Source organism: Perca flavescens, chromosome 6, assembly GCF_004354835.1.
Source record: "Perca flavescens isolate YP-PL-M2 chromosome 6, PFLA_1.0, whole genome shotgun sequence".
NCBI classification, from domain to species: Eukaryota; Metazoa; Chordata; class Actinopteri; order Perciformes; family Percidae; genus Perca; species Perca flavescens.
The window spans coordinates 21,352,049-21,367,020 of NC_041336.1; the positions used below are offsets into that span (position 1 = coordinate 21,352,049).

Here is a 14,972-nt window from a genome sequence, read left to right on the forward strand (position 1 = left end):
CTGTATATATACGTGTAACATTGCCACTCGACTAGTTTTACCTGCAGGTGTGGTCAGCAGGGTGGAATTTTGCCAGATACCATATGAACTTCCTTGGTGAGAAAAACACTGGTGCTCTTTGTGAGAGAAGACATAGTTGCACCACAGTGTTCACACTGTGGCTTGCTGCTTTAATGGCACTCTCGCGCTCTAAAAATCTGTTTCTGGTTCCTGAGAATATCACTGGTGCATGTCAGGCTTCATAATTTTCAGCATTGCAAAACATCAATAGCACCTCTTTTCTTATGTAAATAATTGCAATAGGATTAGTTCTAGTTAAAGTTGGTGACTAAAATAACAGTTGAAATGCACAACTGCAGTATGCCTACATGCTACGGTGTTCACTTATTATGGTGTGATTTCCATGCACCTCTATGTGATGGAGCAACTGTGATATATGTCTTAATCTTACAAAGCTTTAATTTGCATGGTTTGAGAAAAATAGACTGAGAACAGCACTGACAGCTATCACACATATCACTGTATTCTTTGAAACAGATTGTGCTTCCTGTTGATGCTACATAGCGAATTTGTTTTATTTATCCTTTATTTAGCCAGGACCTTCCAATTGAGATACACAATCTCTTCTTCCAGGGAGTCCTAGATACTATAGATATTTTCCTATAATCATAGGACATTTTATTTTAACATTATTTTAGTAATCAATGATCCCAGCAAGAGTCACTTGTCATATGTGGACTCACATATAATTAGTGTAATTTGACAGAGCTATGAGTATGACAACATTTTTTTCCCTCCTATATATGGATGGTTCTCAAATAACTTAAATATAATTCAAAAATGTTGTTTTCTACTCAGGGTTCAATGAGGCCATTTCGCATTTGGATACTGTTATAAGCAGCATTTTTGTTTATTCACTGCAAAATGTACATTATGGATGCCACTGAGGGGATTTGATGATTGCTTAAGGCTCACTATAATACATGAACTGAAAAATAAAAATTCAATGGTATTCCTTCAAGACGTGTTTTGGAATATTCATCTATATAAGCCTACGGCATAGTTTTCTGCGTTTCTGTGACTACTCTCATTTTGATCTGCCAGAAACGGTATGAAATCTAGAAACTGAAAGAGAGGGACCCCTGAAAGTGCATTGTTGCTGTTTTGTTTTGAGATTTAATTTGATAAAGATTTGTAAGCATAATACTGTACAAAAGTCTAGGACAAGAGTGCCCTCTAGTGATCAATGAAGACGTACACAGAGAATAACTATCATCCAGTATCACATCACCAAGGATGACTGCATACACAGGTTTGGTTTTCAGCACACGTATTGTAAATATAATGCAACTAAATTAACATAAGGCTCGGTTTAATTCAAAAACATTTATTTCATGTAAAGTTTAACAAAAAAAAACTATAATACTGTATCCTAAATTCATCTGAGGTGGCGACATTACCAGTGCAAAATGGAGATATAAATTCATTATGGATCTCATTTTCCATAAAATGTTCAACTAAAAGTGAGACAATACTGTTCAACTGCAGTATAAAAACAAGCCCAGTAACTAATTAACAATTCCTCAATTCAGGTCACTATTTTGGAGGAGATTCATGACACAAACACTAGTAATCAGTCCTTTTAGAGCTCATCGTGTTGGTAGGTGAATTCCCTCGCAGATATAAAACCATCTTTATCTTCATCCTCATTTTTGAAGATGTCATCTACCATCACTTCATGGTGTGTGTCATTAGGTGAGTAACCATGTTTTTCAAATTCTTTCTTCAGGTACTCTTTCACCTGTAGTGCAGACAGAATAATGGCATTCAGTAATAGCAACAAAAACACAACTTACAACCTTAATGCCAAAAGAAAAGCCGTTTCAAATAATGTCACACCTCCTTTCTGCAGAGCTTCCAGTCATCATTGAGATCCATCTCCCGGAAAGACTCGTGTGACCTGGGACCATTTCGAATCTCCATGAGCTCAATATCAAAAATGAGAGTACTGCTTGGTGGGATCTTGCCTGTAAACCAAAAAAGGTTATGCAATAGAACAGTGGTTGTCAAACTTTTTCACATCAATGACCCCTAAACTGACACAAATTAGACCACGGACCCCCATCTGATAAGACTTTGTCCCAGGGTCCCCTACCTGATAATTCTTTTGCTTTTAGAGGTTTTATTACAGAAAGTGAATGAAACCCATGAGCAATATAGTCATACAATGTGTCATTGTTACTTATTGATGAAATTATAGTGAAAATAAATGATTCCCCTTTTTGTTGGGGACCGGACCCCACTTTGAGAACCACTGCAATATAAGCACAGAGATATGGGGGGGATTTGAATCAAAAGACCCTGTCTAACATGTTTTTGTGTATTACAAATAGTTTAGGTTACCTTTTCCTTCCTTGCCATATGCCAGAGATGGAGGGATGGTCAGTTTCCTGCGCTCTCCCGTGCACATGCCCTGCAGACCCTTATCCCAACCCTTGAGCACCTCTCGAATCCCAAGAGTGAACCATACTGGATTTGTATCCCCATGTTTGCGGCTGCCAAGAGTCACAAAGATCCATCACAGTTTGCTTTGAAAAAGATAAGTCCAGTACACACATCATTGATATCACAAATATACAATAAGGGGTCTGCCACCTAACTATAAAGGACAGTCCAGTGGTTAATGTTGAGGTCTGAATGGACCATGGCACACATACTGACAAGTGGTGGTGGGTTGCAGCACAGTAGTCCAATAGATACATATACATATATAGCAGTGACTTTGCCTGCACACAGAATGTAACAACAATGCACATCAATACATATGCAGCAGTTTCCTGCAACAAATTACCTGGAATAAAACAGGGTGCCATTACTCTCCAAGAATCCCTCGTGATGAACAAGAAGCATGTCTCCATACTTTGACTTACGGTAACACATGAAGGGTTTATTTATAACTTCAATTTTCACTTCTGGCTCAGGCAGTTTCCCCCCGGTAACAAATACAAACAATGAGGGCAATATCGAACAAATAGAAAAAATAATCATTTTGATAGACAAAATGATCACTTACATAACTTACAAAAAGCGTATTTGAACCTTTCAACACAAATGCAGTAACGTGCCCTAAAATAAATACATAGCAGGAATGCCAACTACGTGGCACCTAACTTCTGCATGAACGCCTGAACACAGCCACTGTTCAGTTGTCTGCCCTCCTCCCTCTTCAATTGGATAATTTATTCCAAAACTCCGCCCTTTATCTATATTCTTTTATTCTATTGGTTCTTTTTTGTGTCAATCACCATAATCCGCACCCAAAGTACTTATCCCTCTGATGTAAAACGGGAGGAACGTCGTTAGTCTCTCTTTTCGAGCTCTATTCACACAAAGTTTACGCACGTTTATGTACGTAGGTAAAATGTAAAGCCTAGGACGTTACTCCCCTAATCACACTCGGGGCCCGATGGAGTCGCTGCAATCAGCTGTGCACCATATCTTGTTATGATAAACCAGTAATGAACGGCAAAACCACATAATTAAACAATGGAAGGAATGCTGCATAAGTGGACCAATTACATAAGTGGTAAGTTCACCCCACACTGGCTGCGTGTTATTGGTTATAGTGCTTGTTTTAAGGCAGCTAGCTAGCAACGTTAACGTTAGCTACCGTCAGTCAAACTATCGGAACACCACTTTCAATTAACTAACGTTAGCTTCTCTTTGACGTTGCTAAATTAGCCTTGATAGCTGTTTAACGAATTAGAAGTTAACCTTATTTATGTAGTCTTAACATGTAACTTTAGCGCTTTCTAATTTAGGAAGTTCCCTCCATCTGCCATTATAATCTGATTTAACAATTAACGTTAGCTTTTGCTAACGTAACGTAAGGTTTAACTCTTTCCAAGTATATGAAGCTAACGTTAGATAACGCTGTTTTATTCTGACTTTTACGAATTGATTTCCAACATTGAAGAGTGAAATACCCATAACGTTACTCGTTAAACAGCACCGTTGCAATGATCTAAAGGTAAATGCATTTATATTTCAGGTTGGCAACCTCGTTGGTTTGTACTTGATGGAGGAACGTTGTCTTACTATGACTCCCAAGAAGATGCCTGGAAAGGTTGCAAGGGCAGCATTAAGATTTCAGTATGTGAAATCCAAGGTCGGTATATGGCTCACTTGTCCTGTCTAACTGTGTGTGTGAGAGAGAGAGAGTGAGAGTATGAGAGAGACTTTATTCTGACTTTTGGATGAAGTCCTGACAAGCATCTCTCCTTGTTTGCTGCTGTGCTTTATTAGTTCATTCCTCTGACTCTACACGAGTTGACCTGACCATACCAGGAGAGCAGTACTTTTACCTCAGAGCCATCAATGCAGCAGAGAGGCAGAAATGGCTGGTGGCACTGGGAACATCCAAAGCTTGCCTTACAGACAACCGAACAAAAAGAGAAAAAGGTATTTGGATGCATGGATTGCGCTTTAACAGCTAGTATTCTATTGTAAAATATTGTAAATGTTTTCCCAAAACATTGGCTCATTTGTTGTTATTATTACAGAGCTCCACGAGAACACAGAGGCACTGAAAACTAAGATGTCAGAACTCAGATTGTACTGTGACCTTCTTCTACAACAAGTCAACAAAATCCAGGAGAATGATGAGCTAGCAGACACAGCGGAGGTAAGGTTAAGGTTTGGACAAACTGATGAAATAAGAGAAGCTGCTGTTTGTGTGAAGCTGCAGTATACAGTAGGGTAGCCCAACTTGCAACTAGCAAGACATCAAATTGTTGTGTGCTGTGACAGGCAGAAAATGTTATCACAAGTACATTTTCTCTAAAGCTTTATAGATTTGAGCAGATTTAGTTTGCTGTTACCAAAGAACAGACTTAACATGTCGGGACATTTAGGGCTATGTTGGCCAATGTATATATGTGTGTGCCCTTTTCAGACCGGAATAGACCCTGGAAACATGGTAAAGTCTACATGCACCACCTTTCTTAAGACTCTGGAGGAATGCATGCAGATAGCAAACCGTTCTTTTAGTACGGATATGGCAACACAGAGTCCACCAGGGTCTCCTCCAGTAGCAGCCATCAAACCTCAGAAGGTACATTTATGTCACCACTTATGTGTCTAATCAGATAACCTAATAGCATCTAGTATAAAGGGTACAGCTTGTTTAATTATACATACATATATGACCCCCTAATGTCTTGTTTCTCCAACAGATTAAACCTGTCAATCATTTAAACCACAACCTTGGAGAAAAGTAGGTTGCTTTTTTCTGTCATTATGTATTTATATTGTCGATGTTGTTTCTTCCTCACTCATTAACTGTCACATAGATGTTCAAAGTAGCACTTAGCAAAGTGAGGTGAAAAATGAAATATCCATTGCGTTTGCTGTTGATACAGTAATATTTTGCCATTAATGTTGCATTCCTGTGGCACTAGACACAATTGCCAATTATATTTGCCCAAAATAAGTGCATCCCAAGTTTTAGAGTTAACATTGTGCACTCAAATTCATTCCAGATGGAGAGATTTGTCTGAATCCTCAGGAGAAGCAATTGCACATGACAACCAGAGCCTTGACTCTGGAGTAGAAGGGCCAGATGAGCCAGATAGACCAGAACAACATCCTTCTCCATCAGGTGAGTCAGATGTCCAACCAGTCACTTTACGAGTTTCCTGAACTGAAAACCATTACTGCATTCCATAAAGGAAAGACCACACACATCAAAAGGGGCCTGGTTGTTGTGTGTACACCATCTGAACTGATGTGGATAGATTATTTCCTTTTAGTGAGCAGACAGTGATGGATGCCCCAGTTACAATATTGCATTTTCCTTAGCAGTAACAAAGCCTTTATATAGGAGGAAGCTACTGCCAGTGATGGAAAATAAGCCCTAAATCTTTTCCAAGTTATTGTTTTGGGTTATCTATAATACATATGCTATCTCACCGTAAATACAATCATACATTATTTAAAACACATAATACATTTTTAAGTGTACTGATGAGATGTCTATAAATAATACAGTACATAAAAGAGACCTCTCTTGTGGTACATAGTTTACATCATGTTACATAAGAATATATTACATACGTTTGGTTCAGACGTGATACGATGCAATAGTGCCAGTTAACACTGTTACCCATCTAAGAAAATGTAGACAGAATGTTTTTACACAATTGTTTGATAGTCCAATATTAAACAACAACTCATTGTCAGACTTTTACGAGATATGAAAGAGTTGAAGAACATTTTGCTGTATTGTAATTAAGGTGTTAGTCCTTTTCTGTTTTGGCCAAAAAAAAACAAATTCAAAACAAAAAGAAGGTAATGAAAAGCATTTCACGAAGCGCAATGCTAAATCACAGTCTGGTGAGGTCACAACTGAAACCAGTCACACCTTACCAAACCCAACTGTGATGTTGGGTGACCTATTGAGGCTTTCAACCCATAGAGGTCAGTGCAGCTATACTCAATACTCGAGATGCACCGATTACAACTTTCTAGGCCGATTCTAATTTTCATTGAGTTAGGCCAGCCGATACAGATTTTAGCTGATTTAATTTTTTCTAACCACTTCACAGCACACGCAAATATTAATTTTCTGTCTTTTCTTTAATAGAACATTTTGCACAGAACATAGAAAATGTTTTGAACAGATAATGGATCACTATAAAATAGAACTATATAAATTACTCCTGGTGTGGGAAATTCACACACCTCTAATGTGCAATGTTAGAACCATTTCCTTCTTTTCACATCCAATATCCAACTAAAAAAATTAGATTTTGGTTTTTTTGGTGTCGTCCCTCCACGCCCTACTTTATCCTTGCAGGACTTGCATATTGCAAACTTGTTATCTTCTGCACACACGCTGAAGAATTTCTAAACAGCTGTCATGTTGCAGATTAATTCACAAGGTTCCCTACATGTAGCGGACACGCGATTCACACCGCGAGCGGGTACGCTAGACACACGGCGGAAAAGTTGAGAGAAAAGAAAAAGAGACTGGCGCGTTCGTGTGTGTGCGTGCGTCCTTGAGAACTGTAACTCGTATCACTTATGTTGTCAGTTAATTTTATCATTGACCGGCATGATATCAGCAATTTTCAGACTGACCTGCCGGTCGCCGGTCATGTCCAAGCACGTGAAAACAGTCCAATTCCGGTCACCGGCCGGTCTATCGGTGCATCTCTACTCATTACACAATGTAGTGCTGCTTTTGAAGTTTGTCATATAATTTTACTGAAACACTAAATGAAGGATGAGCATGAGGTTTGCGTCTGTGTACCCTGCAAGTGGTTAATAATAAGTCTACATGACAGTTGTGCAGTTGTTGAAAGCTGTTTCCACAATTTGCTACACCCAGTCTGATGAAAACTGGGCTTCAGACTTGTGATAAACATCTTGACCGAAACCATATTCTGTTTACCCGTTTGTCTGGTTAAATACATTGCACATGTTTACTGTTTATCTACTGTGTCACACAGACATTGATGCGGCCAACAGCATCAGCTCAGTCGCCGAGGGGGGAGTCAACCCTCAGTTACACACTACCCAGAATACCTCTGAGATTGAACACTACCAACCAGCAGAGGGGGACGATCAAAAGGAGACAAAAGAAGAGCAGAAGCACAAAGTGGACCAAAATCAAGGAGAGCAGGACAACAACAACAAGGAAGCGAACGCTGTCCAGCCTCGGCACCAACAGGAAGCTGTCCCAGACCAAGAAGAGGCTCAACAGGAGGGCCAGACTTCCAGAGATTCAACAGAGCCAGAAGACACAGAGCAGGTGGAAACTTTCTTCAGCACAATGAGTCACAGGTATGAAAATGCTACTCAGGAAGGTCACATCCTTTAGGACACATTTGTTACCGTATGAAGTTAATGTATGATTGTCTGTGATAATTCACTATGAAAGTATTAGGGTTATTCAGTCTAAGCTCTGTGTAGTATTCTTGTCTTTTGAGGCTCTGCACTTCTGCTGCAACGTTTGACTAAACTGCACAGTTACTTAGTTTGTGGAAATATATAAATTGTATTACCGTGTTGCACAGACTAGATATATAACAGGTTTGGAACATTTTAACTGAATCCATTTCAAGATGTCATTATAAGTGTTTTATATTAGTGTGTTCTCTCTTGATCACATGGCACAGAGAGGCCCTCATCTGATATTTGGGTTTGTAAAGCTTTTTTTTGTTTCACTCTGTATTTCAATCATATTTTACTTTCTTTTTTAAGAGCCTGGAGAGTGTTACTGAACAACTGACTAGAGTGTTTATAATCATTTATGTAATATTTAGTCACAACGTAAACATTATATTGCAGAAAATCATTGTCTCACTTAGCCAGTATTCACCTGCAAGATGGGGACTACAGTATGTGCATTTTGGAGATGTTGATGAGCATTAACATTAGCAACAAAAGAAACTGTCAGATTGTTATCAAAGTAGCAGAATAGTCTCAGGTATTGTCAGGTTTAGAATTGCATGAGGCTGTGTGAATTTCTCAGGCTTGGTTTGGACGTTTGTACCCTTTTTTCTTTTTTTTCTGTTTGAGTTGATGAATAAAAATTGAAATGGCATACTTACCTCTAATATATTCTCTTGTTTGAATCTGTTCTACTTTTTTAGATTTAGTGATATAAGACTGGACGACGACAATGGTATCCCTACACAAGAGTTTTTGGACTCATGCTATGCAATAGTACCAGTGTTAGGTAGGCCGGTCACTTTTCAGTCTCTCCTTCTCTTAATCTTTTCCGCTTTCTCACATGTGGTCATTTCACCCTTCTTCCCACTATTTTACTTGTCATTTGTTTATGCTCCATCATTCACATAATCTGTATTTAATGAGGTGGCAGCTTTTTGTCTTGGGTTCATAGTTGGGTTCATAGTTCGTAGTTGATAATCCTTTCATCCCCCGATTATTTCCTCTTGTACCTGAATGTCTTTCAGTGTTTGTTTTTTTGTTTGTTGTTCGCTCATACCTGTTCATGTGGCTGTGTGTGGCCTTGTCTTTGTGCATTACACATCTACACAGTGTACTACACATAAATACATATGGCCACTCACAGTAACAATATAAACAAGTGAAAGACTTTAAAAACAACCTCTTGTTTGCCAATTTTAGAGGGAATTGACAGGCGGTTGACTAAAAATAAGTTTTATCAGATTTGGCCCAATAAATATGAGGACAGGTTGGATTAGGATTTTTGATCATCTGTAATTATCTGGTGGTATGAGAGACTTGCAGAGAGATGTAACAACAGTGTTTAATTTGTACATATGTCAGATGGCCAGTGTAATATGTAAGGGATAATGTAGAGCGAGCGGGTCATTATTAAACCGGGTGATGCAGGACCTGCTTGCTCTACATTATCCCGCTTATTTCACGGCTACTTACTAAAGAAATCAATAATTTGACACAAAATATTGATTTTAAAATGGTCCTCCAGAGTCTATGATCAAAACTGCGTGAATAACCGATCGTAGAATGCTGTAATTGACCAGCCAGGATCAAGTATTCAACAAAGCTGTGTAATAAAGACTAAAATTATTTATTGCACGGCTTTGTTGAATACTCAATTCTGATTGGTCAATTACAGCATTCTACGGTCTGTTATTTATGGCAGTCCGCTGCTATAAATAACAGACTGTTGCTATGGACGCAGTTCCGATTGTAGACTCTAGAGAACCATTTTTCAATTTATGAAATCATTTTTAAATTCGTAGCTGATATCTTTATTAAGTAGCCATGCAATAAGCAGGATAACGTAGAGCGAGCAGGTCATCGCCTCCAGCTGCGCTCAAAAGTTTCCAGCCTAGATCGATGACCTGTCTCCAGTCAAATCTTGACACAGTCCCAGATACAAGTAATATCCGTTTGATATCCTGTATGCCATGCAGCATGCTTTCAGAAATGCTAAGGATCTAAGGTCTTCTAGTGTGTCACAAGCTAACATTTCTTTCCCATCAAATCTGCAGCGAAAAGGTGAAATCTTCTGAACTTGTTACACATGGTTTCCTGCCCTCAGCTGCATTCATCACTGTCCTAAATAATAGGACACCAAACTAAGAATCCTTTCTTCATAAGGAACAAAGAAATGATCATGGATTTTCTCTTCTCAGACAAGTTGGGATCCACTGTGTTTGCACCAGTTAAAATGGATTTTGTTGGAAATATCAAGGTACGTGTACATGTCATTGATGTTATCTTAAAGCAGATTTCACTTTTAAACAAGACAAAATGATGACTTAGTTTTTCAGAAGTGCCTCTAAATCGTGCTAAACATGGAATGCCAAACCGGATGAATCAACATTAGTACTTTATAGAGGTGTGAATCTTCACTGATCTCCCGATTCGATTACGATTATCATGTCAGCGATTCGATATCTCGATGCGTCACGATGCATTAAATAAATGTTTCTATTAAAGCCATATAGGATATTTAATTCATAGCTTTTCAAGCTTCAAAAACAAAACATTCTGCAGTGCTTTAATACTAAATAAATTGGATACATAAAACTACAGCACTGAGCACATGGCACTTCCTGAATGTGCAAAACATAACAGAATATGTAAACAGAAAGGTTGTTAGGCATACATTAAATTGTAAACAGAAATAATCGATTATGAGCCTGCCAATTACCGATGCAGCGTCGTCCATGTCCACGATTCGATGCATCGATTATTTGATTAATTTCAACACTTCTAGTACTTTACGATCTCCTATATAATATTTCAACAAGGAGATTTGCTGTATACAGTATAATACTGCTCCACTCCTTGTTTAGCTTGAAAGTCAGGCATTTGGCTTATCACTCCTCATATCCTTCTTCTGTCAAGGTACACTAGATCAAATCACTTTTTGAGCTGTTAAAAAGTAGTACTTATGGCTTTGGTAAATCAAATTAAGAACGATGGCAGAGTAGAATCAGGATCTTTTTCCAGTTCATGTTACTATATCAACCGGTCTCTTAACCCTGTAGAAAATTCACCAGAAGCTGATGTCAGAGCCTGACAGCTTCCCCACACTACAGTCCATCGTGCTGCATGAAGTCCAGACAGAGAATTCCCGGGTGCGTAACTCAGCCACCGAGGCTCTTCTGTGGCTCAGACGGGGCCTGACGTTCCTCAAAGAGTTTCTGTCGGAGGTCAACGCAGGAGAGCAAGACATCCACGGAGCGCTAAGTGAGTCCGATTTCTACGATGCACAAATCTACAAACAAGTTAAATACGTGGAACCTAATGCGTGTACGAGATTCGTCATGTTCTGTCTATTCTCTCACCCAGATAACGCCTATGGAAAGACCCTTCGGCAGTACCACGGATGGGTTGTGCGAGGTGTTTTTGCTGTAAGTATTTCTTACTCTAACCAATGCTTCCCCCCCCACCCACCCCCCACCCACTCCCTCTTGAGGTTCATCTATTCTTGGAGTGTGACCATCGCATGCTTCTATTTCCCCAGTTGGCGCTGAGAGCTGCTCCGTCTTATCAAAGTTTCGCCGCTGCCTTAGTGTCCAGAGCGGGCGACGAGCTGAAGGGCGGCTTTACCAGCGGCGTGCACAGGGACCTGGGATTGTACCTGCCTGCCATGGAGAAGCAGCTGGCCATCCTAGATGCGCTGTATGAAGAATACAACCTGGAGTCTGATGAAGTGGTGTGAAACTTGGAACAGAGAGAGGAAGGACAGAACCTGACTGCACGGGCAGAGTAGTGGCCGACCGCTGAAGGAGGGTGCCAGATGCATCCAGTGCATCTTGTTTACAAAATAATTGAGCGTGTCAGTGTGAGGTGTTTTCAGTGGTTGTTAAACTCGAGGACAGTGGAGGGTCGAGGTTTGAAGAAGGTATTCATGTCTGTATTTAGGAGCAAGCATTAACAATTAAAGACATTATTGTTTGACAAAATGTAGTTTCTAGGTCTTGTTTAAAAGACCATTGACAGGGTAGGGTTTTTTAGCCCTATTATGCAGACTCCTGCCATAATGATTCATGGTGACATTTGTTTCTGGTGCACACTGTGGCTGTATTGTGTGTGTGTGTTTTGTTTTTGTTTTTTTTGTGTACAGGTACATAACCACAAGTAATTTGGCTCTAGTGCCTTCCCTAGATAACCATTTGTGATTTCCCCCAAAGTAATTTATAATCAAGATTGTCCTTGTTTCCACGGATTCACGAAACGGGGTCATACTTACAACTAACACAAAGCATTATTTGGACAAAAGATATGTCTGATTGTTCCAATGCCCAATATGTATGTGATGGAGTTGCATACTGGGCTAACTTTAAGCATTTGGGGTAAAAAACAAAAAAAGGTTATTACACTGACTGTTGAGTTTACGAAATTATGTCAGATTTATATTCGTCTTTCCCTGCAAATGTAATATACATCCTACAGTTTGACAATTTTTTGTTTTACATCGTTAACATGTTATGAACAATTGCTCTAGAGACATTCCGTGGGACCAAAAAGGAGCTATCATGTGAATGGCTTTAGCCTCTGCTGCCTACAGTACCACAACACACAGGAATTAAATAATACAGTGTAGCTGTTTAAGTACTGACAACTGCTGAATACTTTAGTGAACATCCTCTGCACAAACCAATGCATAGAATGCATTTTCACAATGTATATTTATTAAGTCTTAAGTTATAAAGTTCACATTAATATCATGGGGATCAGTTCAGTCCAGCTATTGTATGGACATTTGTATACATAGAGCATGTTTATTGATTGCATGGTTTTATGTAATAAGTAACATAGGTGCCAATGCAAACTGAATCGGCCAAGGACTTGAGTTAATAAATAATCCTGAAGGGGATAGATGGAACGTTAATATACATTGCTTCTCATTTATCTCTGTACTGATAATGAACCGTGATATTCAGCTACTCTACAGATTTCATCATCTCGCCCATGCACTGATACATAAACATGAGTGTTGGTACCAGCCATATTTAATATTTTGTGATGTCAATTCAATGACAAAATGAGTGGTAGGACTCAACCTCCCATCAGAACAAAGCAGGAACATTAACATAGGGCTTTTCTTTTTTTTACCAAGACTGACCTACCGCATAGTATTTTCAACTTTATTCTCACTTTTCTTTTGTGTTTACAGGAAGGCATACAGTAATAATTCTTGGATTAAGTAATTTGCAACAGGTTTACATCACTGCAATGGCCTGTTTTATTGTCCAGTGTTGATCCTGACAATATTCCATTGTAATATTGCAAACATTTAATTTGTTTTTTCTATGACTGTATATAAGATGCTATTTGATTTTTACATAATAAAAAATGAAAAAAAAAAAAATGCATTGCGTGAGCGTGGCGTTTCTGTTGCGTGTCAGTTGCGTGGCGGCTGCGTGGCATTTTCTATGTCTTTGCACACCAGAAACGTGGCGCGGCTGCTACTGCTAGCCTTGTCTGTACACATGTATGTTTCCCATTGATAAAATGAAATAATAGTGTTTATACTTCATGTTAAACCTAAATATATACTGATTTGATTACAGCAAAGACAACGTCGGCAGTATTGACGGCAAAATAGGCTACAGAATATTTCGTTCTGTATTAACAGGTGCAATATTTGAAAATTGATAATTATTTATTACTATTTTTTTAAGTTTTATATCTGCATTTATGTCAACCTAGAGACTTTCAAACATCAAAATATCATTTATTAAATGTATTTGTGTCAAAATGACATATAAACATCTTTTTGTATTCTATTTAACCTTGAAACGCTTCCAACATGCTTGCGTGAAAAATAGGCATCGGTCCTATTTCTAGCATGCACGCGTTTTCTTCGCGGCTCGAGCCGTGCCTGATACGTGCGTGTCAAGTTCTAACCTGTTAACATGGGAGCCATTAGTGTGCAAGCGGCCTAAGTCATAGATCTTCGCAATCCTACCTATAGCACCTTTAAGGCCATCATCTTAGGCCAACCTTGGCGACTTTAATGGTGTTGAGAGTGTAATTGATCCTCAGCCCTTTGCATTTCACTTGTTAACTGAACAAATAGACGAGTAAGCAAAAGATAGTAAATCTGCACAGGTGTTCTAGTTTGGCTTAACAGTGGCAATGAGCTCAAATAACACCTTTGCATACTTTGCTGTGAGTGTTTTGCATGTGCAGCATTAGTGTGTCCTCTGCCAGGACCACAGCACCCTGCACGCCAGCCATTCCTGCTTATAGGTCAGCGATTCTGCAACAGCTGTAATGCTACACCACCAAGCCTGCACTAAAATAACCCCTTTTGTTGGGAAAAGTTTTTGATTTCAGTTCATCAACTTAATACCTTTGAGAGCTCAAATTAAATCCTGCTTCCTACAAATGTAACTATGATATTGTCTTTGAGAGAGGAAATATCAATAAAAAAATCCACAACAAACAGCTATTAGTTCATCAATTAATTTGTACCTAATTCAATTTTATTTATAGTGTCAAATCATAACAGATGTTATCTCAGGACACTTAACAGAGTAGGTCTAGACCACCCTCTATAATTTAAGAGAACTGCTCAAAGTTCACGAACTCCACAAATGGAGCACAGATCTTTTTATTACGGAGCAGTAGAATCAGCTCGGCCACTGCTTCTCCAGCGACATTTAGTGCTGTACTGAGACATCTGTGGTACAAATCTGATTGGCCTGGTCAGGGGAATGCACATGATGGGATAAATACGCCAAGGTAAGCTTTTACTCGGGCATCTCAGCAGACAAATTGTCCTGATGTGATTTAGAAAAGAAATATGGCATGCTAATAGAGTTATATGGTTGCGTCCATCCTCAAACATCTCTGCTGCAACACTGGCTGGCTGCCCGTGCCCAACCTGTATCACTGTGCCTCATCTTCAGGCACAGACTCAGTTCTGAGGGGGCTTCATCGAGACAGAATGAAAAGCTGAAAAAACCCATTGTCATGTCTGAGAAAACAGC

At 39.1% G+C, this 14,972-nt stretch overlaps 2 protein-coding genes across 2 annotated transcripts; one reads left to right on the forward strand and one right to left on the reverse strand.

The window, feature by feature from the left end:
• Positions 1-1,371: 1,371 nt before the first annotated feature.
• On the reverse strand, positions 1,372-3,203 carry fkbp14 (FKBP prolyl isomerase 14). The gene is made up of 4 exons (XM_028580726.1): positions 2,852-3,203; positions 2,404-2,555; positions 1,900-2,027; positions 1,372-1,801 (listed from the first exon to the last, which is right to left on the reverse strand). Exons 1-4 carry the CDS (start codon positions 3,046-3,048, stop codon positions 1,643-1,645), a joined length of 636 nt encoding a protein of 211 aa, XP_028436527.1. The 5' UTR covers positions 3,049-3,203; the 3' UTR covers positions 1,372-1,642.
• Positions 3,204-3,338: 135 nt separating this feature from the next.
• On the forward strand, positions 3,339-12,595 carry plekha8 (pleckstrin homology domain containing, family A (phosphoinositide binding specific) member 8). The gene is made up of 13 exons (XM_028580725.1): positions 3,339-3,586; positions 4,052-4,168; positions 4,306-4,461; positions 4,563-4,684; positions 4,955-5,113; positions 5,235-5,275; positions 5,541-5,659; positions 7,512-7,845; positions 8,658-8,743; positions 10,155-10,213; positions 11,016-11,217; positions 11,320-11,381; positions 11,495-12,595. The coding sequence occupies exons 1-13, from the start codon at positions 3,547-3,549 to the stop codon at positions 11,690-11,692; spliced, it is 1,695 nt and encodes a 564-aa protein (XP_028436526.1). The 5' UTR covers positions 3,339-3,546; the 3' UTR covers positions 11,693-12,595.
• Positions 12,596-14,972: the final 2,377 nt, after the last annotated feature.

Excerpts from the sequence above, each read along its gene's own strand:
- plekha8 (XM_028580725.1), top strand. The coding sequence starts at position 3,547 with ATGGAAGGAATGCTGCATAAGTGGACCAATTACATAAGTG. Across the intron at positions 4,685-4,954 it reads AGCTAGCAGACACAGCGGAG|ACCGGAATAGACCCTGGAAA; the intron begins GTAAGGTTAAGG and ends TGCCCTTTTCAG. Across the intron at positions 5,276-5,540 it reads AACCACAACCTTGGAGAAAA|ATGGAGAGATTTGTCTGAAT; the intron begins GTAGGTTGCTTT and ends AATTCATTCCAG.
- fkbp14 (XM_028580726.1), bottom strand. The coding sequence starts at position 3,048 with ATGATTATTTTTTCTATTTGTTCGATATTGCCCTCATTGTTTGTATTT. Across the intron at positions 2,556-2,851 it reads GGCACCCTGTTTTATTCCAG|CCGCAAACATGGGGATACAA; the intron begins GTAATTTGTTGC and ends GACTCTTGGCAG. Across the intron at positions 2,028-2,403 it reads ATATGGCAAGGAAGGAAAAG|GCAAGATCCCACCAAGCAGT; the intron begins GTAACCTAAACT and ends TTTGGTTTACAG.